This window comes from Vombatus ursinus, unplaced genomic scaffold (genome assembly GCF_900497805.2).
Source record: "Vombatus ursinus unplaced genomic scaffold, bare-nosed wombat genome assembly UNPS02009062.1, whole genome shotgun sequence".
Taxonomy (NCBI): Eukaryota; Metazoa; Chordata; class Mammalia; order Diprotodontia; family Vombatidae; genus Vombatus; species Vombatus ursinus.
Window position 1 is genome coordinate 18,409,365 of NW_020948840.1, and position 27,272 is coordinate 18,436,636.

The following is a 27,272-nucleotide window of genomic DNA, read 5'->3' on the forward strand; positions in this document are numbered from 1 at the left end:
TACTCATCTGGACCAGAACACTCACAAACATCAGACTGGTTTGACAAAAATGATGAGGAAATTCAGAAACTGCTAAATGAAAAATGAGAATTCCACAGCGTTTACCAGCAGGATAGTTTAACTCCATCAAAAGTGAAGTACAAGCAAAGCTTAGTGAGATGCAGGGTTCTGGATTCAGTAAGAAGGTAGGTGAAATTCAGTTTTATATCGACAATAACAATCCAAAGTGCGTTTTTGATACTCTGCAGGCTATTTATGGACCAAAGACTGATGGTACATCTGAACTACTCAGTGTTGATGAAGCCACATTGATTAGTGATAAGGACAAGATCTTGAAGAGATGGGCTAAACACTTCCACAATGTTCTCAACAGATGGTCATCAATCAATACTAAAGCCACTGACCATATACCTCAGGTTGAAATCAATCTTTCTCTAGTTGAACTTCCAATGGAAGAAAAGGTTTTGAATGCTTTTAGGTTCCTCTTGTGTGACAAAGTGCCTGATGCTGATTCTATTTCAGCTAAGACGTGCAAGGCAAAGGGTCCAGTGTTCATACAAAAGTTGACTGAAATCTTCCTGCTTATATGGCAAAAGGACTTTATCCCCCAGGAATTCAAGGATACCTCCATTGTCTATTTCTAAAAAGGTAAAGTAAATAGGTTGTCCTGTGACAATCACAATGGGGTCTTTCTCTTAGTTGTTGTTGGCAAGATTCTTGCCAGAGTTCTCTTTAATAGGCTGATCTTTCACCTGGAAGATGGTCATCTACTTGAGTCAGCGTGGCTTCAAAAAGGGATAAGGAATGGCTGATATGGTGTTTGCTGCCAGACAACTCCAGGAGAAATGCCAGGAGCAGAACAGAGGCCTGTATTTAATGTCTGTTGATCTGACCAAGGCCTTTCATACTGTCAGTTGTGAGGGCTTGTGGAAAATTAAGGCAAAATTTGGTCACCCAGAGTTCATCAGCACTGTATGTCAGTTTCATGATGGCATCCTTGCCTGGGTTCTGGATAATGGAAGATACTCTTTTGTTTTCCAATGGAGTGAAGCAGGGCTGTGTGCTTGCTCCCATGGTTTTTAGCATGATGTTTTCAGTGATGTTGTCATATGTCTTCAATGAGGACTAAAATGGCATCAAGGTCAGCTACCACATTGACAGTAAATTATTTATTTTGAAAAGGCCACAAGCCAAGACTAAAGTGGAGGGAGAGTTGATATGTGATTTTTTTTTAATTCGCAGATGACTGCACTCAATGCAGACTCTGAGGGTGAGATGCAACAAAGTATGCGTAGATTCTCTGCCACTTATGCTTATTTTGGTCTGACAATGAACACCAAGAAAACAGAGTTTCTCCATCAGCCAGCACCACACCATCCCATACATGGAACCATTGGTTACAGCAAATTGAGACATTTTGCATGCTGTGGATAAATTCACTTATCTTGGAAGTATACTTTCCAGGGATTACACATTGATAATAAGGTCAACACATGCATTACCAGAGCTAGCTCAGCATTTGGGAGGTTCTGAAGTAAAGTGTGGGACAGAAGAGGTACTGCCCATGAAACAAGGTCTACAGAGCCTGTACCTCATGGTTGTATGCCTGTGAAACCTGGACAGTATACTAATAACACATCAGGAAACTGAATTGCTTCCATCTGAATTATCTTAGGAAGACTCTGAAGATCACTTGACAAGATAAGGTACTGGACACTGAGGACTTTTCTTGAGCTAAACTGTCAAGCAGTCAAACTCTACTGCAGAGAACACAACTCTGATGGGCTGGCCATGTTGTTTCAATGTGAAATGTATGTCTGCCTAAAAGACTATCTTATGGAGAACTCACATAAAGCAAAGGTTGTCTGAAGAACTTTGGAACTGATTATGTGACATGGGAGAAACTAGCAAAGGACTGTCCAGCATGGTGTGACTGCATCAAAGAAGGTGCTGTGCTTTATGAGTGAAGCAGAATTTTAGCAGTTCAAAGAAGCATGAGATGTACAAATCTAGAGACATCTCCACTCTAAATGTTCATGTGGACTATTTGTGTTTGACCTATGGTAGAGTATTCAGAGCTCATATTGGTCTGATCAACCACAGTTGGTCACTCTGTACCTTAACTCCAACATAGCGATGTCATTTTGGTCCTCTCAGAGAATGAAGAATGACAACCAACCAAGAAATTACAAAAGCTAATTGTATTCTGCTTGTAAGATGGGATATGTTCTTTTTGAAAGCTTATTTTAAGGAACAAAGAAAGGGAACAGCTCTCTATTATCTTTTTTATAAATTCTGGAAAAAGACTGAATCTATAGAGATTGAGAAGGTCAGAGTATGAAAATCATGTTGACTTACATGTTAGGAAGGACCTCAGAAGTCACCTAAGTTAAGTCTTAAATCCCCTCTATAGCATTTCTTACAGTCATTCAGCCTTTCTTTGAATGCTACCTACGACTGGGAATCCCCTAACTTTTGAGGCACTTCTTTCAGCTTCTGAACAGCTCTATTTGTCAGAGCTGTTCAGATCTGTCAGTATCATATCCTTCCATGGTGCTAAGATCTGCTTTCCTGTAACTTCTACCAGTTGGTTCTAATTTGGCCTTCTGGGGCAAAGCATAACAAATCTAACTCTTTTTCCACATGACAGTTCTTTAAATGTTTGAAGATGACAATCACATCTTCCTAAATTTTCTCCTGGACAGGATAAAGTTCTCCAAATCTGTCTACTAATTGTTATATCAAATCATTTGGGGTCTCATCATTCTTGTTGCCTTCTTCTGAATGTTTGTCATTGTCCCTCCTAAGCAGAACACAATATTCCGGATGTGGTTTGTCTTGGGCTAAGTAGTAGCAGTAAGATAACTAACAATTACACAGTGTTTTAAGGCTTACAAAGGACTTTTCTTCAGTGATCTTGTGAAACAACTACTGCAAGTATTATCCCTGCATTAAAGATAAGGAAACTGAGAGTTCAGAGAGACTTGCCCATGGTCATATAGTTAGTGACTAAATAGGATTATCATTTCCCCTGACTTGGAAAACATGTAGCACATCAGAGAATGTGAATGGCTCAGTATGCCATTTTGTCAACACTATTAGATAACTAACTGAGGGTCGGTTGGCACATTTTGCAGGGTTTTCCACTGATTCACATATGGCTTTAAACTGTTTAGTAGGGTATACATGTATCCCTATATTCAATTTTCAATTATGTTTTTGTGAGGAAACACGGGCAAAGAGTAAACTAAAACAACCTCCAACCACATATCCTATAAATTTGATGAAAGAAAAATTTCACATGAGATTCATGTTTAGATTCACCCTGGCAGTCTCACATTTAGGGGTTAATCTTTGAAATTCAAAGGGAAATTCTGGATAAACCTCCCTTTTGCTCATAGCAAACATTGGAATAAAGTTCTTGTTGCCTTGTCCAGCCAGTCAATCAGTCAGTATATGAACAAGCATTTATTAAGTATATCCTGTGTGTCAAGGACAACTCTAAGTTAACTTCTGAGGAAATCAAGAAAGACAAAACAAATAAGCAAACAAAAAACCATCTCTGCCCTCAAGAAATGTACATTCTAATGGGGAAACAATATGTAAAATATTAGGTACATATAAAATATATACAGGTTAGAATAAGGTAATCTGAAAGGAGAAGGCATTAGTACTTGGGAGGACCAGGAAAGGCTTCCTATAGAAGATGGAAAGGAAGCCAGGAAAACCCAGAGGTGAAGATGAAGGTGCAGAGCATTTCAGGCATAGGGGACAATCATTGTAAAGTCATGGATATGGGAAATAAAGTGCTATATACTCCACAATAATATACTTTTCAACTATGGAAAAGATACATTTTAAAATCATTTGAAGTTAATGAGAGAAAAATACTAGGAAAAAATAATTTCAATTGGAATACCAGCTTTAATAGTAGAAAGCCTGATCAAAACAGGTATGCAAATGGAGTGAATATTAAAAAAAAAAGTCTGAGCTATCCACATGGCTTATAAAAATCTAGGCATCATTTAAAAGCAGCTCTGGGTACTAGAGGAAAAAGCAAGAACCCAAAATGAGGAGACCTGAGTTTCAATCTTGGTGTAGACAATACCCATGTGATGGGCAACTTGCAGCTTTAAATGAAGATGATAATACTGGTATTACTTACTACCAATTGATAATAGTAAGGTTAGCCTCTGAAATCTAATTTACACATTGCTGATGATGAGGCTTCATTAACATGTAAATACTTTCTTTTCCCTCTAAATGTCACGTCACTTGCACTGCTCATATTCTTCCTACCTCCTAACCCCACCACCCTTCTTTCCCTTATCAAAAACTGCTTAGTAGGAAAAAAGCTGATAAACTCACTCACACTAAGGAATTAATGTATGACAAGGCTTAAAGATTATCCCTTAAAGAATATCCATTCTGGCACTATCTGACAAAACCTTAAGGCAAAGGTATGAAATTTCTCTCTTCACAAAGAAAATTGTAAATCTGGGGAAGATTATCAGGGGTATAAAAATGAAGTTGTTGGTGAAAAAAGTAAAACATTGAGATTTGATTACTATTAGAAGTGCAGAAGGCAACAGAGGTTGCTATTAAAATGTACTATGTACCCTGAAGTCATGAAGGGGATACTGCAAAGGGATATAAAGTGGTAAGGATATATAGCTCAGAGGACAGAGTAGTGGTGACAGTCTGGAACCAAGGTCTGGAACAGGGAAAAGGAGAGGAGCTGGCAGGCAGGCCTTCAGTTTGAAACAGGAACACCGATGCTTTTGAGGTTGAGCAATACCTTCAGTAGAGCAGCAAGAAGTGTGGTAGATAGAATTGTGCACATTAAGTTAAAATAAGAACTGTGTGTTTGGATTAGGCAGTACATGAAAGAAGAGCTATCTAGAGGGGGCGCCTTCCAATTGGCACAGATACATCTTACTATAATGCTACCAGCGAGCTTGGCCAGGCCAACTAGAAGAAAGATGGAACCACAGAGTAGAGAGAGCAAGTGCTAAGGACTCAGGGAGATATCCCCATTAGGTAACTTTCTGGGGAGGCTTCCTGGTGAAGGTGAGGATTGAATCAGGCCTTGAAAGATGAAGAAGGTTATTTTTTCCAGGCCAAGATCATGAATTCAGCCTGCAGGAAAAGTGGCCAGGGCAAAACTATGAGACATGGGTGGGGTTTGGAGCTCTATCACTTTGATCCCAAAGTGGGATTATGGATTCAGGCCATAGGAAAGCAAAGAAGGCAGGGATTACAGGCCAAATAGGTCCTGCAGCTCTGTCACTCCAAATCCATAAAAATTTTCAGAGAGCTGACAGACGCTGGTGCTAATAATAATCTACAGGACAGAGATACCTACCCAAGGATAGGTCTGTAGTTGTACTGCTCACACCCAAACTAAAGTCCAGAGATTGTAAAATTCAGAGCAGGTTGTTAAGAATATGCTCAAAATCTGAAGCTCCCTGGCCTTAGCTATCTCCAAGATCCTTGAAGAACACAGCAACAGGATACTAGCTAAAACAAACCAGGACTATGTAAGACTCCAACATTCCCTCCAGAAACGCACAGAACCTGTTCCTAACGCAAAGTTCTAGTTCAGGAGTAAGGCTAGAAGAGTGAATAAACAAATAAAAAAGATACTAACAATAAAAAGTATTATGGAGAGAAGGACATTAAAGATACAAACTCAGAAGAGAATAAATCCACATCATCTTATAAGCCAAGTCTCAAAGCAAAACACAGCTTGGTCACAAGGTCAACTAGAATTCCTGGAAGAAATGAAGCAAGAGAAAAAATCATAAAGGAAAACTGCCCAGACCTATCAGAATCAGAGGGCCAAGTGAAAAAAAAAACTCACTAGTAACTGCCTATAGGAAATCCCTGAATGAAACATCCCAGAAACATCATAAGCCAAATCCAGAGCTTCCAGGTAAAAGAAAAAATACATCAAGAAGTTAATCAAACAACATTTATTAAGTATTTGCTATGTGCAAGTACTCTGCTAAGTGTTGGAGATGCAGAAAGAGGCAAAAGATAGGCTCTGAACTCAAGGATTTCACAATCTAATGGGAGAGAAAATAAATAAATAAGCATAAACACAAACAAGCTATACACATGATAAATATGAAATAATAGAGGGAAGGTATTAGAATTAAGAGGGGTTAGGAAAGGTTTCCTGTAGATGATGGGATTTTAGTTGGGACTTAAAGGAAGTCAGGGAATCTAGTAGATAAAGTTGAGGAAGAGAAAATTCCAGGCATAGGGGACAGAGAAAATTCTGGGAGGTAAGAGATGAAGTATCTTGCTTATGGAACAGTAAGGAAGTCAGTATCATTGGATAAAGGCATACATGGTGAGGAGTAAGGTATAAGAAAAGTGGAAAAGTAGAAGAGGACTACATTATGAAGGGCTTTGAATGTGAGGCAGAGAATTTTGTATTTGATCCTGGAGGTGACAGGAAGCCACTGGAGTTTATTGAGTAGGGGGCTGACGTGGTCAGACCTGAGCTTTAGGAAAATGACTTTAGCTGCTGAATGGAGGATGGATTGGAGTGGGCAGAGACTTGAGGTAGACAGACTCAATAGTCAGAAAGAAAGAGTGCAAGAACTGAGGATTCAAAGTCAGCATCACACAAGACTTGGCAACTACCACCTAAAGAAGTGGAGAGTTTGGTCTATGATATTCCAAAAGAGAAAAGATAGAGGCTAAAGATAAAACTAATGACTTACTCAGTAAAACTTAGTACAGACAGGTCACACTTGATGTAAATTTGCATTATGCAATATGGCTTTACATAAAGAACTCTGAAAGAAATTTGCATTCCCAAAAAAACTTTATATTAACTTTACTAAACAGTACTATGCTCTCTCTCTCTCTCTGATCCTGCTCCTCAGCTAGGCACTCCATCGCCTCCCCCCTCTCTACCAAAAAAAAAAAAATCTAAAATATCCCTCCTCTAATTGAAAGCAGAAGAATGGATGTGCAGAGAGACCACCACTGCTGCCAGTGGATCAAGGGCTTGGCTTGAGGCTTTTGAGGCTGCGAGAGGAGACCTTTGCCCTGTTCCACCCATCTGTCTGCATGTACGGCCTCTGCACGGCTGTCTTCTGTCTGTCTGCACTTGGGTATTGTGTATCTGTCCCTCAGCACCCAAGTGTTCTTGAACCATAGGCTGACCCCCCTCCCTCCATGGGTGTAATGCTCCCTTTCTGTCTCCCTTCTTCTCTCCCTGCTCCATGTCTGTGGGCAAATTTCCATTATATAAAAATTATTTTACGCAGAGATCTGTGGAATGGTCCACGTAAGTAAAGCGAGAACTGTCTGTATAATGCTACACAGAGAAAAATAAACCTTTAATAAAATAGAAGACTTATGAATTCTGAAATTCGAACACTGGGGTTCAAAGATATACATATATATATATGTATATGTAAATAAAAGTGAGTCATTTTAAAATGGAATGAAGTGTTCATATTTACCCTCTAACAGGGAGAAGATATAAGTGCTTCCTTAGGATTTTAATGTCCCTAGGGTCATAGAAGGACTTAAATGAGACAGAGAGCCTGGAAGTAGTTTTGTCATTTTTCTGAAGATCTTAAAAAGAAGAAAAGGGAGGGGAAAATGAATACAATAAGGAAAAAAGAGGAAGAAAATCGGGAACTTTTAAAAAAAAATTTTATTTTATGTTTTTGGCAAGGCAATTGGGGTTAAGTGACTTGCTCAGAGTCACACAGCTAGTGAGTGTTATGTGTCTGAGGCGAGATTTGAACTCAGGTCCTCCTGACTCAAGGGCTGCGCTCTATCCACTGTGCCACCTTGCTGCCCCTCCAGGGGAACTTGTTATCTCATATAATTAGGGTATAAAAGTAGAAAACTATACAAATAATGAGGAAGGGGTGAGGATATCTGGTGGGTCTTAAAATTTATTTTAATCTGAACTGATTACACATACACAATGAATCTGGTATAGAAATACATTCAATTGACCAAGGAAACAAGAAGAGGGAGGAATAAGAGGGATGGTATTCAGAGAGGAATTAGTCATAAGAAAAAGAAACTCTAACCTTGGAGAGGAGATCAGAGAAAAAAAGGAACAAAGGGAGGAAAAAACCTTGTATTTGGGGTCTGGTCAAGGAGAAGAGAGGCAAAAGTAGACTACATTAAGTATAGAGCACTGGTGTTGAGCACACTAATTTCCCATCCTTTCTCATCCTCTCTCTCTCTCTCTCTCCCTCTCATAAAAAAAGAGAATCAGGGGAAATAGAGGAAAAAGTATAAGAGCATATGGCAGAAACAAATACATAATTAACAATCATAACTGTGAATGTGATGAACTCACCCATAAAACAGAAGATAAAAGCAGAATGTATTTGAAAGGAGAAACCAACAATATGCTATTTATAAACAATATACTTGAAACTTTAAAATGCACAAAGTATTAATGTAAGAGGTTGGAGCAAAATCTATTATGCTTTAGCTGAACCAAAAAAGGTTACAATAATGATCTCTGATCAGGTAATAGCAACAAGATAAACAAGGATGTTACATTATGCTGACAGTTATCATAGATCATGAATTAATATCAATACTGAATATATATACACCAAATGGCATAGCATCTAAATACTTAAAGGAAAAAGTGAACAAGTTATAGGACAGAAACAGATGGTAAGACTATAAGAATCTGGGAACTCAATGTATCCCTTTCATATCTAGACAAATCTAACAAAAAATAAACAAGAAAGAAGTTAGGGACCTGAAAAGAACTTTAGGAAAGTTAGATATAAAAGATCTCTGGCAAATGGGAATAGAAAGGAGCATCCATATTTATCAGCTTGTCATGGAACCTTTACAAAAACTGACCATGTGTTACAGCATAAAAACCTCACAGACAAATGCAGAAAAACATTAATATTGAATACATCCTTTACTGACCATGATGAAATGAAAATAATATTCAATAAAGGACGAATGAAGAAAGGATTAAAAATCATCAGAGAATAAGTAACTTAATTCCAAGGAATTGGTAGGTTAAGGAACAAATCACAGAATATATCATTGCATTAAAGAAAATGGCAACCATGAGCACACACAGCAACATGAGCAACCTTAGGCAGCCAAAGTAATCCACAGTAGAACATTTATAGCTCTAAACAATTTCATGAACAAAAGAAAGCACAGATCAGTAAATTGGGTATATGACTAAAAAGACCTAGAAAATCAACAAGTCAAAACCCTCCAACTGAATACCAAAATGGAAATAACAAAACTGAAAATAAAAAGTACTAAATTAATAATTAAAAAAGAAGTAATAAAACAAGCCATTAGCTAATTAGATTAAAAAGAGGAAAAGCAATAGATCAGTATCAAAAAATAAAAAAGGAAAATTCACAATAAAGGAAAAATAACAGAAATCATCAGAAATTATTACAACAAATAGACAAATATAACTGAGAAATTAAATGAACTATGTGGATATTTATAAAAACACAAAATTTCCAGATAAACATAACAAGTCAAAAGAATTAAAACAGCTTAATCTCAGAAAAATAAATTTAAAAGCCATAATTGACCTTCCAGAGAAAAACTCCAAGACCAGATGGATTTAAAAGAGCAGCGTATCAAACATTCAAAGAACAACTCCTAATATTCCATAAACTGGAATAATTGGAAAAGAAGGGAGTCTACTAAATTATTTCTATGATAAAAAAAAAAGTGTTCTTGATACTTATGTTAAGAAGAGTCAAAACAGAGTAAAGAAAAAAAGGCCCCTGGAGTCTTTTCTAGCTCTAGTTACATGATCCTATGTTGGACAAACACAGACAAATAGAGACCATACTTCAGGTTTGTATAAATCATATTGGGGAGAAGAGCATAGGCTATGTTCAGACTGATGTGGTACTTTTCTCCAAGTGCTAAGATTTCTTTACTTTAAGTTTAAAATATGAACGATTGAGGGGAGTTATATTCAGAGATTGTTAATGAAAACTGTAAGGGAAGGCAAAGTGATACAGCGGAGCGATCATTGGACTTAGAGACCACAGAATATAAAGAGTTGGAAGGGACAACTGAGGGAAAGAGAGCATTTAGTCCATTCCATAGCCAATCAAGGATTCTATCAGCTACATCTCCAGTAAGTAGACATTCAGCTATTGCTTGAAGACCTAAAGAGATGGAGAGGCCTCTCCCTCCCAAGAGAGCTTGACCTATTTTTGTATAGCTCTTATTGTTAAGAACATTTGACTTCTATCTAGCCAAAGTAGTCTAGTTGTTGTTCTTACTTCTGAAGCCTTTTGGGGCCAAATAAAACAAAGCAACTTCCTCTTCTGTGTGCTAGACCTTTGAAAGCTTGCAGATGGTGATGGTGTCTCTTGCAAAGTCTTTCTTCTGGAGGCTAAACATCTTCAATTACTTCAGTGTAGCCTCCTTTGGCATACTTTTAAAAAAATGTCAATGAACAAAATTTTATTTTCTCTCCCACCCCTCTCCCTTACTTGGGGAAAAAAAGGAAAAACCCTTGTAACAGATGCATGGTCAGGCAAAACAAATTCTTACATTAGACATGTCCAAAAAAGTCTTTTTCATTCTAAATCCTAAATCCATCACTTTTCTGTTTGGAGGTAGGTAGCATGCTTCATCTTTATTCAATAGGGAATTGTGATCAGTTTTTGCATTGATGAGTTAAATCTTTCAAAGTTGTTTGACTATACAATGCTGTTGTATAAACTGTATCAGTTCATATAAGGCTTCCTAGGTTTTTCTGAAACTGTCTTTTATAATTTCTTTATTCATTTTCATTTCCATAATCATACAATTACTAATTTGATAAAGACCCTGGAGAGTAAACAAAAAAAATTAATTGAAACAATAACTTTAATAAAATTTCAGGACATAAGATAAATCCACATAAATCATCAGCATTTATACATATCATCAATAAAACCCAGTAGGAAATGTAAGGTAAATTCCCCCCAAATAACTACAGAACGTATAAAATATTTAGGAGTCTGCCTATTACACAGAAACTATATGAATTCAACTACAAAACATTTACCTAAAGACAGATCTAAATATTAATTGTTCAAAGGTAGGCTGAACTAACATAATAAAATGATAATGCCTAAATTTATTTATTAAGTGTTATACTCATCAAACTACCATGGAGCTAAAAAAATTTAAATTCATTTGGAAGAACAAAAGGTCAAGAATAAAAAGAGAAATAATGAAAAAAAGGTGGGAAAGAAGGGGGCCTAGCAATAACAGATCTCAAACTGGACTACAAAGCAGTAATCATAAAAATGACTTAGTCCTGGTTAATAATAAATCAATCTATAGAACAATTAGGTATATAACATAAATGAAGCAAATGAAAATTAGTAGCTTTGCATTTGATAAATTCCAAGACCTTAGCTGTGATTCAACAAAAACTGTGAGGAAAACTGGAAAGCAGTCTGGCTAAAATTAGGCTTAGATCAACACCTTTCAAACAGATACATGATTTAGATTAAAAAAGGTCATTTTTTTGTTGTTCAGTTGCTTCAGTCATGTGCAACTCTTTGTGACTCCATAGGAGTTTTCTTGACAAAGATACTAAAAGGTCATACCATCAACAAATTAGAGAAAAAAGGAAGAAATTCCCTTTTGGATCTATGGATAAGGTAAGAGCTCATAACCAAACAGAGGACAGAGAATATCACAGAAGATAAACAGCTAATTTCAATTACATAAAACTGAAGATTTTTTGCACAAAAAAACCTACTATTAGAAGAAAAACAGGTCAAGCCAAGTCAATAAACTTTATTAAGAACTTACTGGATGTTAGGCACTATACTAAGTAGGTAGGCAGCAGCGTGCATAGAGCACTTGGCTTTAGGAAGACTTGAGTTCAAATCTGCCTGAGACATTTAGTAGTTGTGTGACCCTAGGCAAGTGATTTAACCTTTCTGTGCCTTAGTTTCCTCAAACATACAGTACCTACCTCTAATGGGTTGTTATAAGGATCAAATGAGATAATATATATGTAAAGTGCTAGAGACAGTGCCTGGCACATAATAAGCTTTATATAAATATATAAATATTTATTTTCTCCTCAATCTCACAAGCATATAGAATTAAAAAAAAAAAAGCAAAAAGAAAGGCAGTTCCTGCTCTCAAGGAGTTTCTAATTGGGTAAGACAACACATAAAAGGAAGGTAAAAGGGTGGGGAAGGAAGGTACTTGCATGGGGGATGGAAGCATGGTGGGGAAAGCCATCAGGAGCAGAACCCAGAGAAAAATGAAGGCGTGAACATGACTGGCTTTGGCATTATTCTAAAAATGTAGTTTCTAGAAGGAACTGACTGCTTAGAAGAAAGGGACACCTAGGATAAGTAATTTTCCAGGGTAAGAAGGCTGTCCAGACATGTTAGAGAAAGAAAGAAAGAAGTCCAGAGAATCAGGACCAAAGTCCAGAAAAGAATGAAGGAGAGAAGAAATAACTAGGAAAAAACCACCTTTGTGGCAAGTTTCTCTGATAAAGATCTCATTTCTAAGATATATAATGAACTGATTCAAGTTTGTTAAAGTAACAGCCATTCCTCAATTGATAAATGGCCCAAACTAGCAATTTTCAAAGGAAGAAATCCAAGCTATTAAAAATCATATGAAAAAATATCCTAAATCACTAATAATTAGAAAGGTTGATCAATAGAACAGATTAGGTACACAGACTACAGAAAAAACAAAACCAAATGTAATAGTCTAGTATTTGACAAACTGAAAGACCCCAGCCATTGTGGTAAGAACTCATTAAACTGCCTAAAATTGCTGGGAAAACTGGAAAGCAATATGGCAAAAACTAAGTATAGATCAACATCTCATGCCATATACCTAGAAAAGCGCCAAATGGATATATGACTTAGATATAAATATTGACATCATAAATAAACTGGAGGACCAAGGATGAAATTATTTTTTAGTTGTATGGCTAGTGGAAAATTTCATGACCAAACAAGGGATAGAACAGATCACAGAAAATAAAATGACTAATTTTGACTACATAAAGTTTAAAAGGATTTGCACAAACAAAATCAATGTAGCTGCAATTATAAGGGAGGCAAATAAATAGGAAAAAATCTTTGCAGCAAGTTTATCTGATAAAGGTGTATGTGTGTGTATTCAAATTTATAACAATAAGAGTCATTTTTCCAAATCACAAAAGGTCAAAGTATACAAAAACAGGTAGTTTTCAAAGAAATCCAAGCCAACAACAGCCACGTGAAAAAAATTCTCCAAATCACTAATGATTAGAGAAATGAAAACTGAAGCAACTTTGAGATTCACCTCAAGCTTGCAAAGTTGACAAAAAAGAAAAGTGATAAATGTTGAAGGGGCTTTAGGAAAACAGGCATATTAATGCCCTGTTGCTGGGGGATATGAATTGGTATAACCATTCTGGAAAACAATTTGGAACAATGTTCCAAAATATTACTAAATTGTGCATACTAGCAATTCTATTATGAATCCTATAACCTAAAGAGATTAAAGACAGAAGAAAAGGTCCTATATGTACAAAAATTTTTATGGTATGTCTTTTTTTGTGGTAGCAAAGAACCTGATAAAACTAAGGGGGTGTCTGATAATTGGGGAATATTATATGTATATGTAATAGTATATGAATGTACTGGAATATTACCATCCTACAAGAAATGATTAATATAGTTTTAGAGAAACCTGGGAAAACTTGCATGAACTAATAAGAATTAATTGAGCAGAACAAGGAGAATTATTTATCTACAACAATGTTGTAAAAATGAACAATTTTAAAAGTCTGGGGAATTCTTATCAATACAATGATCAACCATGACTCCAGAGAATTGATGATGAATGCTACCTATTCCTTGATAGTGAGGTGATAGATTCAGAGTGTAAGGTGAGACACATTTTCTGACATGGCCAATACAGGAATTTGTTTTGCTTAACTATGCATATTTGTTACAAGGGCTTTTATTTTTTGTTTCTTTGTTTTGTTTTGTTTACCAAGCCAGGAATGGGGGAGGGAGGGAAGAAGGAAGAGAGAGAAAAAATAAATGCTTGTAAAAAAATTAATTTAAAAAAAAAAGGCACGTTAATTCATTGTTGGTGGAATTATAAATTGGTCTGGCCATTCTAGAAAGCAATTTGGAACTATGACTCAAACTTCACTAAAATGAATGTGAATATTATGAAGGGGTATATTTCTTATCATGGCTTGGTAGTGTATTTTACTTTAAGAGACAGGGTTTCCTTAACTGTCATGAGAGAATTTCATTCAAATTCAATGAACATAGGAATATGTTTGGTCAGTGACAGGCAGTAAGAGTCATGGGCAGTGCAGGGTTGTGTCCCTTTCTAAGTTTCTATGCTTATAATTTTATTCCAAAAACAGAATAAACAGCTGACTCTACTCAGGGAGTTTTACTGCTCTACAAAAGCCGTGAGAGTGTTTATATCCTCTACAGAGTTCCCTGGATGAATTACAGTCTTTTACCCACTCCTGACATACAAATATTTTCATAAGACAAACAAGACAATTTAGCAATGTTGCGTTTGACCTCTTCAACCCTCCTCACTGACTGTAAATATCTCTGTGGAGGTGATTTTCCGGGTTAGATCTGTCACTTGTTGCCTTCAGGCAGAACAAAAGCATAATTCCAGTTGCCAAATGCTTCAAGTTCCTAGCCTGTCTTTTTATTATTTCTTTTTGCCAGTATGTGATATCGTCTTTGTCTTTCTCTTACTGCATTTAAATAGATCCCTCTCCCCTGTAGGAGAAAAGCTGCTACTTTTTTAAGGTCACTTCAGATGTTTCCTTTAGAGTGGTGTTAACATAAAGCAAATGTCTTTAGACACTCCAAGTTAATCTGTTAAGATAAACAAGCTTCACTTACAATATTCCTATACTGAAATCATAGCTTATGGCCTACAGCTTCTTAAATGCTCAATTCATGCATGCTTAACTGTCTGCTTAAGAAAAAAACAAGATTCCTTTGCCATGGAAACCCCACAGAAATGTCTGGTTCAGTCTACATAACACACACCACAAATAAAATGCCTATCTACTCAAAATGTATTGTATATATATGCACAGAAAAAAACCAGAAAATTATCAGACTATTGTAATGTGCTAAACATTACAAATATGGAACTTGCTGTACAATTCCTTCCCTTGGGTACCCTTCAACCTACACAAGTCACTGCCATTTCAAAAACGAAAATACCAGACTTGGGCATTATAGAGGCAGTTTCCTTATTTATAAAATGGGGAAAATAATAATTGTGTGACCTATCACACAAGGTTGTTGTGAGCTAAGTACTTGGAAAATTATATAGCCTCTCCAGCTTTCTCCTCATCAGCTGCCTTCCTGACCTACAGTTTTCTCTCATGATGGTGATTGCCTCTCTCAATCATCATTCCAGGAAAAGCCCTAGCCATGATTTACTATACTCCGGACTCAAATCAACTCTGCCCCTGTTCCTGGATGGGGTATGTCAATCTACTTTCCAATTGTCCACTCACCATTCTTGTAACTTTAGGAATCAAAGTGCCCCTCCCTGGTCACCATTCCCTTTTGTGTGTTATCTCTTCCATTAATACTAAAACTTTTTGAGGGACCATGTTTTTTTTTATTTATAGCTCCAGCACTTAGCTTACTGATCAACACATGGCAAGAATTTAATAAATATTTTTTATTTATTTCATCAAGTGTGAATTAAAATTATTTTATCAAGCTTATCATTTCTATATCTACTTGGTTATTAAGGTATTCTTGCTTGCAAATGATCCTGCAAACACCAGTAAGACTCCCTCAAGAGAAGGTCTTTATGGTCACTTAAAAGGGACAGACTTTGAAATCTAAAATCTAAAATGGATTGTAATCTAATCTGGGAGAGGGAGTTTATATATTGATGAGATCATGGCTCCATCGAAGCATTGATGTACCTTTAAGCCACATAATCCACTTCATTCATTGTTGATCATATGCCTGCCAGACTGGCAAAGATAGGTGCACAGGTTCATGGGCACCACTGGCACATACATCTGGACCTCTCATCCATAAGGGTAGGCATCTATCCCCGCCAAACTGTAACTCCCCTGCCAAGACAACTTTGAAGATCCTAAATTAGGCAGCAAATTAGTAAATTTTCTGCCAGGTTTAGGACCTTTGAACAGTACATAAATATAAAAGTGGATAAAGCACTGTGCTTGAAATCAGGACTACTAGGGTTAAAATCTAACCTCACACACATCTTAGCCATGTAACTTGGACAAGTCACTTAACACCTTTGAGCTTCATTTCCTCCTCTGTAAAATGAAAAGGCTGGACTAGATGACCTTTTCATTCATCTTCAAACTTCCCACAACTCTCTCTCCCTTAACCATTTCAGATTGAGAACTGTTTCCTACTGAAAACAAAACAAAACAAAAAAAACCAAACAAACAAAAACCAAACAAAAAAAACCTTTTCCTACTGAAAGAAAAAAAAAAAGGCCATTCATCAAGATCTCTCCCTTCTATTCTCCTCTTCATCTCACATCACGAAGATGCTTTTTGCTACTGTGGCCCAGTCTCACAAAATGACGTGACCCTTTTTGACAAGGCAATTCCCTCTACTTGCACAAGGGATCCCATGACATGCTGTCTTTTCTGGCAGGTCACTCCTTGTCATCCCCACTCTTTTATCTTTAATCTCTCCCTGTCAACTGGCTGTTCCCCTACTAACTACAAACAACAGATGCCTCCACTGCCTTTCTTCTCACTCTTTTAACTGTCTACAATCCGACTTCCAACCTCATCATTCAACTGGAATGGCTTTCCCCAAAGTTACTAATGATCTCTCAATTGCCAAATTTGATGTCCTTTTCTCAGTCAACATCCTTCTTGATCTCTCTGCAGCTTCTGACACTGCTGATCATCCTCTTCAACTTGATGTTCTCTTCTCTCTAGTTGTTGACCCTACTTTTTCCTTCTCTACTCCTACCTTTCTGACTGCTCATTCTCAGTCTTCTTGACTAATTCTTCTTCCTACTTTCATGCCTTTCCAAAGAGCTCTCTCACAGGCTCTCTTCTCTTCTCCCTCTATGCTAGATGTCTTGAACATACAGGCCCTTAATGTCCTTAAACCAGATTAAAGTCTAATCTGGTATATTTAACAAAATAAATAAAAATACAATAAAACAAAGATAACATTACATTTTAAAACTAAGTCTATAAGTGGCTTGTAAGGATCCCTATGTATAGATTAGTGGTCCCCGTTTCCATTCCAGTTTGACATCACTACTCCATGTGATTTGTTTCTGCAAAAGCTTTTTAATTTTATATAATTAAAATTACCCATTTTATATTTTGCAATGCTCTCTATATCTTGTTTGGTCATAAATTCGTCCCTTATCCGTAGATTTGACAGGTAAACTATTCCATGCTCTCCTAATTTTCTTATGGAATCACCCTTTATGTCTAAATCATGTACCCATTTTGACTTTATCTTGGTATATGGTGTGAGATGTTGGTCTCTACCTAGTTTCTGCCATACTGTTTTCCAGTGTTCCCAGCAGTTTTTGTCCCTAAGGTTTAGATCTTTGGGCTTATCAAACAGTAAATGACTATAGTCATTTACTATAATGTACTGTGAACCTAACCTATTCCACTGATCCACCACTCTCTTTCTTAGGCAGTACCAGATTTGTTTAGATGATGACTGCTTTTTAATAAAGTCTGAGATTTGGTATGGGGAGGTCAAATTCCTTCACATTTTTTTTATTGATTCCCTTGATATTCTTAACCTTTTATTCTTCCAGATGAGTTTTGTTATTATTTTTTCTAGTTCTACAAAATATTTTTTGGTAGTTTGATTGGTATGGCACTGAATAAGTAGATTAATTTAGGTAGAACTGTCATTTTTATTGTATCAGCTCAGCCTACTCATGAGCAATTAATATTTTTCCAATTGCTTAGATCTGACTTTATTTGTCTGAGAAGTGTTTTGTAATTGTGTTCATATACTTCCCAGGTTTGTCTTGGCAGGCAGACTCCCAAGTATTTCATACAGTCTACAGTTGTTTTAAATGGAATTTCTCTTTCTATTTCTTCTTGCTGGACTTTGTTGGTAATATATAGACATGCTGATGATTTATGTGAGCTTATTTTATAGCCTGTAACTTTGACAGTTGTTAATTATTTCAATTAGTTTTTAGTTGATTCTCTAAGTACATCATATCATCTGCAAAGAGTGATACTTTTGTTTTCTCATTGCCTATTCTAATTTCTTTAATTTCTTTTCTTCTCTTATTGCTATAGATAGCATTTTAAATACAATATTGAATAACAGAGGTGATAATGGACAACCTTGCTTCACTCCTGATCTTACTGGGAAGGCTTCTAGTTTATTCCCATTATAGACAATGTTTGTTGATGGTTTTAGATAGGTACTACTTGTCATTTTAAGGAAATCTCCATTTATTCCTATGTTCTCTAGTGTTTTTAATAGGAATGGGTGTTGCATTTTGTCAAATTTTCTCTCTTTCTTAAATTTTTCACTTTATGCTGGATTTTTCTCTGCTGCCTACAAACTCCTGTATTTCCCTCATTTTAAAAAAAATTGTCACTTGATCTATTCATCCCTATTAGCTATCATCCTATATTTCTCCTCTCCTTTGTGGCTAAACTCGAAAAAGTTGCCTACAATTGGTGCCTCCATTTTCTCTCCTCTTCGTCTCTTCTAAATCCTTGGCAATCTGGTTTCCAACCTGAGTGTTCAACTGAAGCTACTCTCTCCAAAGTTTCCACTGATCTTTTAATTGGCAAATCTGATGGCCAATTTTTCTCAATCTTGATTCTCCTTAACCTTTCTGAAACATTTGATACTGATGTTTTGCTTCACGTCTGATCCTCTTCTCCTGGATAGTCTCTCCTCTCTAGGTTTTTGTGACATTAATCTTTACTGGTTCTTTTATGTCTGACCATTCCTTTTCAGTTGCCTTTGCTGTCATAACCACCTTCTTTGGTATCCACCACCTTTTTTTTTTCTTTATCTCTATTTGCTCTATTTTGCTTGATTGGTGATCTCAGTGGCTTCCATGAGTTCAATTATCACCTCTATACAGATGATTTTCACCTCTAAATAACCAGCCCTAGTCTCTCTCCTGAGCTATATACACATCTCCAGCTGCCTCTTGGATATACATCTCAAATTCAACATGTATGAAACAGAATTCATTATTTTTCTCCCTAAACAATTATCACTTCTGAATTTCCCTATCACTGCTGAGGATACCACAATCCTCCTATTCACTCAAGACCATAAACATAGTGTCATAAATTCCTCACTCTTACTCATGCCACATATCCATTCCACTGTCAAATCTAGCTGTTTCTCCCTTTATAACATCTCTTCTATACATCCCTTCTCTACACTTATATAGCTACTCATACAAGCCCTCATTATTTTTTTGCCTCAACTAGCACAAGAGCCTTCTAACTGCTCTCCTTGCTTCATGCCTCTCCTTTCTTCAATCCATCCTCCACTCAACTGTCAAGATGATTTTTCCTAAGCATGTTATGTTATGTTATATGAAGTAGTTTTTCAGTCATGTCTGACTCTCTACGACCTAATTTGGGATTTTCTTGGCAAAAATACTAGAGTGGTTTGCCATTTACTTCTCCAGTTCATTTTTACAAACAAGGAACTGAGGCAAACAGTTTAAGTGACTTGCCCAGCCAGTAAATGTCTGAGGACAGATTTGAACTCAGGAAGATGAGTCTTCCTGACTCTAGGCCCAGCACTCTATCTGCCTTGCCACTTAGCTGCTCCTTTCCAAAGCACAGATCTAATGATATCACTCCTGCGGAGTGGGGTTACCATCTCCAACCACAATAAGGTCCAGTGGTTCTCTGTTGCCTCCAGGATCAATATAAAGTCCTCTGTTTGGTATTTAAAACCTTCTACAACCTGGCCTCTTCCTACCTTTACAATCTTTTTATACCATTCTCCCTTCCATGTGCTCTCCATAATATAGCTAAGTGCAACTATGATGTGTTCCTTGTACACAACATTCCAATTCCTCTCTATGCCTTTGTACAAACTGTCCCCCAGACCTAATTCCTCATCCCTACCTCTTACTTTCCCTGACTTCCTTCAAGACCCAAATTAGGATCTACCTTCCACAGGAGGCCTTTTTGATTTTCCCCAGTTGCTAATCCCTTCTCCTTTCAGATTACTTTCTATGTACTCTGTATGTATAGAGCACTGAGCCTGGAGGCAGGAAGATCTGAGTTCAAATTTGGTCTTGGAAACTTTGTAGCAGTGTGATCCTGGGCAATTCACTTAACCTCTGTTTGCCTCACTTTCCTCATCTGTAAAATGGGGATAATAATAACACCTGCTTCTCAGAGTTCTTGTAAGGATCAAATGAGACAATAATTGTAAAGCACCTAGCACAGTGCCTGGCACAGAGTAAGCAGTATAGAAATATTAGCTATTATTATTTTTAGTATATGAGATAAAAATTATAAAGCATTTAGCATATAATAAGTGCTATAGAAATATTAGCTACTACGTACTTAGAAATTTACATGTTGCTCACCCCATCTGCCCCTGCCAATTGAAATACAGACTCTGTTAGGGCAGGTGCTATTGTTTGCTTTTTTTTTGTATTCCCAGAGTTTAGCTCAGTGCCTGGCACAAAGCAAGAGCTTAATAAATGCCTGATGATTGACTGACTGATTAGTGTAGCACAACTCTGGCAGGTCCCTCGAAGAGGATCAATCCCAGTGTTATCCATTGTCTAAGGACCAGCCACCATAAGCTGGGAGGTGCTTGGTGCCACCTTAGTCACTAAGAGATGAAGTTTTTGGCTATAGGGACTCATGAAAACTTTGCTCAATGACAGCTGGGTTGTGATCTTTATCAGTGGAAGCAGCACCCACAGTAAATTACAGCTTCTTCGAATTTTGAAGATATATAAACATATTTATATATACATATACATACATATGTGTGTACGTTCATGTTCCAGATCCTTTAGGATGTGGATAGATAAGATAAAAAGCTACACTTGAGTGGAAGAGTAAATTTTACTTACTTTGCTCTCTTGGCCATCTCATTGCCATCCCATCGTGGGCTGTATGGGTAATTTTTCTGGGCCTGAGAGTACAACTGTCCACTGCTGGTAAAGTGGTAGACTGATTGGAAGGTGAGAGTAGGCTGGTCTCGAGGAAAATACAGGGGAAGGTCAACTGCAAAGACAAAAAAAAAAAAAAGAAAAGAAAAAGAAAAACAGTAAATGAGTTGATGGAAGTGAAGACATTTTCTCAGCTTCATTTGACTTCAGGCTAAAGCCATAATTAATTACCAGACCTGAACTGAGTTAACATTATATGGCTAGGATGGGATTCTAGTTCCAGCTCTGCTAGTGATTAGTCGTACGGCTTAGGGCAAGCCTCTTTATATTGCCCTGGTTGTCATTTCTTCATCCTGGCACCTGTGCTTGATTCTGTGCTATAGACAGAGACATCTGAGACACAGTTTAAGGTCTTAAGAAGTTTATTATCTAGTGGAATGAAGTGAGATCTACATGAAAAGTTTACTAACAGTATAAGGTAACTTGAGTACATGTTATGTGATTAATGACTGATAAGTACTACAGAAACTCAGAGAAAGGAGAGAGTGCTCGGAGAAGACAAGACGTGAGCTGGGTCTTAAAGGATGGTTTAGATAAGTAGAAGGGTAGTGTTGGGTTAAGTTTAAAAAAATTCATTTAGGGGGTAGAGTCAAGATGGCAGAGTAAAAGCAGTGACTTGCTTGAGCTCTCCCCCATGCCCCTCCAAATACCTATAAAAAATGGCTCTAAATAAATTCTGGAGCAGCAGAACCCACAAAAAGACAGAGTGAAACAAATTCCCAGCCCAAGATAACCTGGATGGTAGATCACAAAGGTATATTGTGCCAGGCTGGGAGAGGAGTACAGTGTGGCGTGGGCGCACATGCCACAGCGAGCCTGGAGCAGGCCTCAGAGGACTGAATCTTGGGCAGCTGTGGCGGTTTCCAGACTTTTCAACCCATGAACGCCAAAGACAACTTAGAAGGTCAGTGGGAAAAGTCTGTGTCTGTGGTGAAAGAGAGAAGCCAGGGGTCTCAGCTCCAGTCCCCGAGCTCAGTGGGGGCAGCAGCTGCCTCCTGAGCTTCCAGCTCACAGACTGAGGGGGAATCGAGTGGCTGATTAGAGGGAGATTGCAGGGATCTCTCAGCTGGTGAAGGATTCTCTTGCTTTGCCCGTGATTGGATCTGGGTCACAGTTCTGGGTGGTGGTCCTGGGGCGAGAAGGAGCGCTGGCATGGTGGAGCTTGTAGTGGCTGTGGAGAGGAAACCCTCTTCACAGTTTCAAGATAGAAAAGAGTGCTCATAGACCAGAGCACAGGCCTGGATAGGAGTAAACACCCCGCCCCTTATCACACCACCTTGGAAGAACTGAAAATTTACATGTCCCTAGAAATATCTCTGAAAACAGCTGCACAAAACCCCTGAAGCTTGGGACAGTTCATTCTTCACACTGGAAACAGATTCCTACCTTAACAAAGAGTTTATAACTCAAGTAATTGGCCGGAATCGTGAGCAAGCAGCGCAAAAAGAGTCGAACTATATTATCTTACTTTGATGACAAAGAACATCAAAACATACAACCAGAAGAAGACAATGAAGCCAAAGCTCCTATATCCAAAGCCTCCAAGAAAAATATGAATTGGTCCCAGGCCACGGAAGAGCTCAAAAAAGATTTTGAGAAGCAAGTAAGAGAAGTTGAGGAAAAACTGAGAGTGATGCTAAAGGAGACCCCCAAAATACTGAAGAAAATAACTCCTTAAAAAATAGCCTAACCCAAATGGCAAAAGAGGTCCAAAAAGCCAATGAGAAGAAGAATGCCCTTAAAAGCAAAATTGGCCAAATGCAAAAGGAAGTCCAAAAGCTTACTGAAGAAAATACTTCCTTAAAAATCAGAATGGAGAAATTGGAAGATAGGGACAATTTGAGAAATCAAGGCACTGTAACACTAATCCAAAGGAATGAAAAAATAGAAGAGAATGTGAAATATCTCACTGGAAAAACAACTGACCTGGAAAATAGATCCAGTAGAGAGAACTTAAAAATTATTGGACTATCTGAAAGCCATGATCAAAAAAAGAGCCTAGACATCATCTTTCAAGAAATTATCAAGGAAAACTGCCCTGATATTTTAGAACCAGAGGGCAAAAGAGAAATTGAAAGAATCCACCGATCACCTCCTGAAAGAGATCCCCAAAGGAAAACTCCTAGGAATGTTGTAGCCAAATTCCAGAATTCCCAGGTCAAGGAGAAGATATTGAAAGTAGCCAGAAAGAAACAAATCAAGTATTGTGGAAACACAATGAGGATAACACAAGATTTAGCAGCTTCTACATTAAGGGTCTGGAGGGCATGGAGTATGATATTCCGGAAGGTAAAGGAGTTAGGACTACAACCTAGAATCATCTACCCAGCAAAACTGAGTATAATCCTTCAGCGTAAAAAATGGTCATTCAATGAAATAGGGGACTTTCAAGCATTCCTGTGGAAAAGACCAGAGCTGAATAGAAAATTTGACCTTCAAAAAAATACATTTATTCAACAAATACTTCTTGAGCATCCACTACGTAAAATCTCTCCTTCTTCTTCTTCCTCCTCCTCCTCCTCCTCTTTTTTGGTAACCTTATCAACTCGCATGGGTATAACTATATCTAGATGATGCTCAGATATATATATCCAGCCTAGTCTCTCCCTGAGCTCCAGTCCCACATCAACAATTGCCTATTGAATAATTAAAAGTGGACATCCCAGAGATACCTTAAATTCAACATGTCCAAAATTGAAATCATCTTTCCTCTCAAGCTCTTCCCTCTTCCAAACTTCCTTATTTTTATTAAAGGTTCAAGGTCAAAGCCTAGGTATCATCCTGGACTTATCATTGTTCCTCACCTTACAAATCCAAATAGTTGCCAAATCTTGTCATTTCTTCTACACCTGTAACATCTTTGTATCCAATGCCTTCTTTCTACTTTCTTGTTCAGGCTCTCATTCCCTCTCTCTCTCTAGATTACTGCAACAGTCTTATATTTGGTCTTCCTGCTTCAAGTCTCTCCCAACTCCAAGTTAACCTGCACACTTCTGCCAAAGTGATTTTCCTTAGAACAGATCTGCCCACCTTGTTCCCCTACTTAGTCAACTCTACATGCTTCCTGTCACCTCTAGGATAAAATATAAGCTCCTTTGTTTAGCTTTTATAGTCTTATATACCCTGGCTCCAACCTATTTTTTGAGCCTCACTGGCTATTACTCTCCCTTCTGCTCTCTGTGCTCATCAAACTGGACTTTATTCTCTTCTGTATATTCCATCTCTTGTCTGTGCTTTTAAACTGCTTCATTGCCACAGTTGGAATGTGTAGTATACTTCTGCCTAATGGATTCTCTCTCTATCTTCCTTTAAGAAGCAGCTCAGGTACTATTTTCTACAGGAAACTTTTCCTGATCTGCTCAACTGCTAATTCCCTCTCCTCCCAAAATACCTTATAGTGAGCTATATTATATATATATATTTGCATTTATTGCCTTTACAGTTATGCTATACATAACTACATATGTACTTGCCTACCTTATTAGAATATAGGCTATTTCTGTTTGGAGATTATTTCATTTTTTATATTCACATCCCCAGTGCATAGCATGGTACCAGGGACATCGTAGGCTCTTAATACATACTTGTTGATTCACTGATGCTCCAGAACAACAGTGAGTAGACTACCATGGTCAGAACAGAGGGTTCATATTGGGGAGTAATAAAATATAAGGCTGGAGAAGTAGGTTGCTGTCAGACTGTGGATGATGCCTGAATGTCACAGAAAGGGAAACACCACTCTGAGTTTGAATCCCTAGTGGTGTTAATAATTCTTCCAAACTCATTCAGCAATAATTAATAAGTTTCAGTCTAGTTGTCACACCCTGTCCGTTTCACACACCTGGCTTTCATTATACAAACTCCATTCCACATTTCTTACTGCTTGATTCTTTATTCCCAAGCATCTGAACAGAAACCCTCCCCGCTGTCCCCAATGTTGTACTCTAAAACTACCCACATCTCCCACTGTATATTCTCTGGAACCTGGGCTTACTTAGTAGATAACAAATCTGCTTTCACCTTAAATCTTTTCCTTTCCACTTTCATCTTTTGGCTCTCACTGAGACCTGGTTCCCTCCTGATGACACAGTCTCCGTGGTCACTGTTTTCAGCACTGTTGTACTTTTACTCATTCTCGTCTCACTGATCAAGATGGGGGAGTTGGAATATTCTTTGTTCCCCAATGCCAGGTTCTCACTCTACCACCATCACTTCCCTATGAGGTGATATTCAATTCATTCAATCCATATTTAATACTTTACTGACCTCTAGGACACTCACCTTTTTTCCTCAATGAGTTCAGTGCCTGGCTCACTGAAGGATGGCAGAGCTCACAATCTTTCTTTCCTCACCAAGTCCTGTCCTCATACTATGTGTCTCCAATATATTCATACTCCTTCAAATACCCTTTTCTCCCAGCTTCTCAACTTGCTCATTTCCCATGACCTCCTCCATCCCACTACAGCAACAGAGAGATGGTCATACTCTTGATCTTGTCATCATCCACAAATACTCCTCTTCAATGTTTATGAACTCTGAAATTCCCTTATCTGATTAAAATCTTTTGTTATTCAGCCTTTCCTTCTCCCTTGTAATTCCAAACTTTGCTCTTCATCCTTACTGTGATCTGTACCCCCTTGATCCCTTAGTTTTTTCTCAGGTCTTCACCTTTGCACTGGCTACACTCTTCTTTTCCATCTTGACCCCTTAGCACATTACTTGCACAAGTGATCCCCTTTCATCCCATCTTCTCAGGCAGATTGCCTCAATTATCACCTCTACTTTCTTAATCATCTTCATTCCTTCCTTGTTTACTGGTTCCTTTTCCATTGCCTACAAACATGTCCATGTCAATGCCATCCTCAAAAAACCCTCACTGGATCCAATCATTACCACTAGCTATGATTCCATTTTTCTCCCTTTTTTGTGGCTAAACTCTTTGAGAAAGCCATTTATAAGAGATGCCTTTGCTTTTTTTCCTCTAATTTTCTTCTTAACTCTCCACAGTCTGACTTCTGACCTCATCATTCAATTCAAATTGTTCTCTCCAAAGTTACTAATGATCTCAGAGTTGCCAAATCTAATGGCTTTTTCTCCTGACCTCTCTGCAGCCTTTGACATTGTTCATCACCTACTTCAGCTTGTTGTTCTCCTGGTGTTTGTGACCCTCTCCTCTTTCTCCTACCTCTCTGAGCACCCCTTCTTAGATTTCTTGGCTGAACCTTCATTCAAGTCACATCAGCTAACGATGGGTGTTCCACAGGGCTCTCTTGTCGGCCCTCTTCTTTTCTTCCTTTATATCATTTCACTTGGTGATCTCATTGACTTCCAAGCATTCAATTATCATCTCTATGTTAATGACTTTCAAATCTACTTATCTAGACCTCTCTACCATCCTCCAGACTCCCATTTCTAACTGCCCATTAGACAGACATCTTAAAGTCAGCATGACCAAAATTGAACTCATTATCTTCACCCAACTTTTTCCATCTTCCAAGCTTCCTCATTACTATTAAGGAAATCACCATTGTCCCAGTCAATAAGGCTCTCAACACAGATGTCATCTTTGACTCCTCACTCATTCCCTACACCCAATCTGTTGCCAAGGCCTATTAATTTAACCTTTGTAATAACTCTTGCATATGGCGCCTTCTCTCCTCTGACACTGCCACCACCCTGGTGCAGGCCCTCATCATCTCACTTGTGGACTACTGCAATAGCCTGCTGGTGGGTCTTCCTGCCATACGTCTCTCCCCACTCTAGTCCATTCTTTGCTCAGCTGTCAATATAATCTTCCTAAAAGTCTGACTATGGCTCCAATAAACTCCAGTGGCTGCTTTATCTTCTAGATTTAATATAAAATCTTCTGTTTGACATTCAAAGCCCTTCAAAACCTGCTCCTATTCTACCCTACCCCTGCCCAATTCTTCCAGTCTTCAGACACCTTATACTCCACCATGTACTCTTTTGATACCTCTTTCTGTTCTTCAAACAAGATCTTCCATCTCTGTACTTGAGGCATTTTCATGGGCTGTTTCTTATACTTGTAATGCTTTCCTTCCTTACTCTGA

At 37.8% G+C, this 27,272-nt stretch overlaps 1 protein-coding gene across 2 annotated transcripts in view; it reads right to left on the bottom strand.

Moving 5' to 3' along the window:
• The window catches only part of BABAM2 (BRISC and BRCA1 A complex member 2), a 583,899-nt gene that overhangs the window by 53,959 nt on the left and 502,668 nt on the right, over positions 1-27,272 (bottom strand). For both annotated transcript variants that reach the window (XM_027850454.1, XM_027850455.1), the window contains exon 11: positions 21,103-21,256. In XM_027850454.1, coding sequence (XP_027706255.1) covers positions 21,103-21,256 — 154 coding nt within the window. The remainder of the gene's footprint in view (positions 1-21,102; positions 21,257-27,272) is intronic.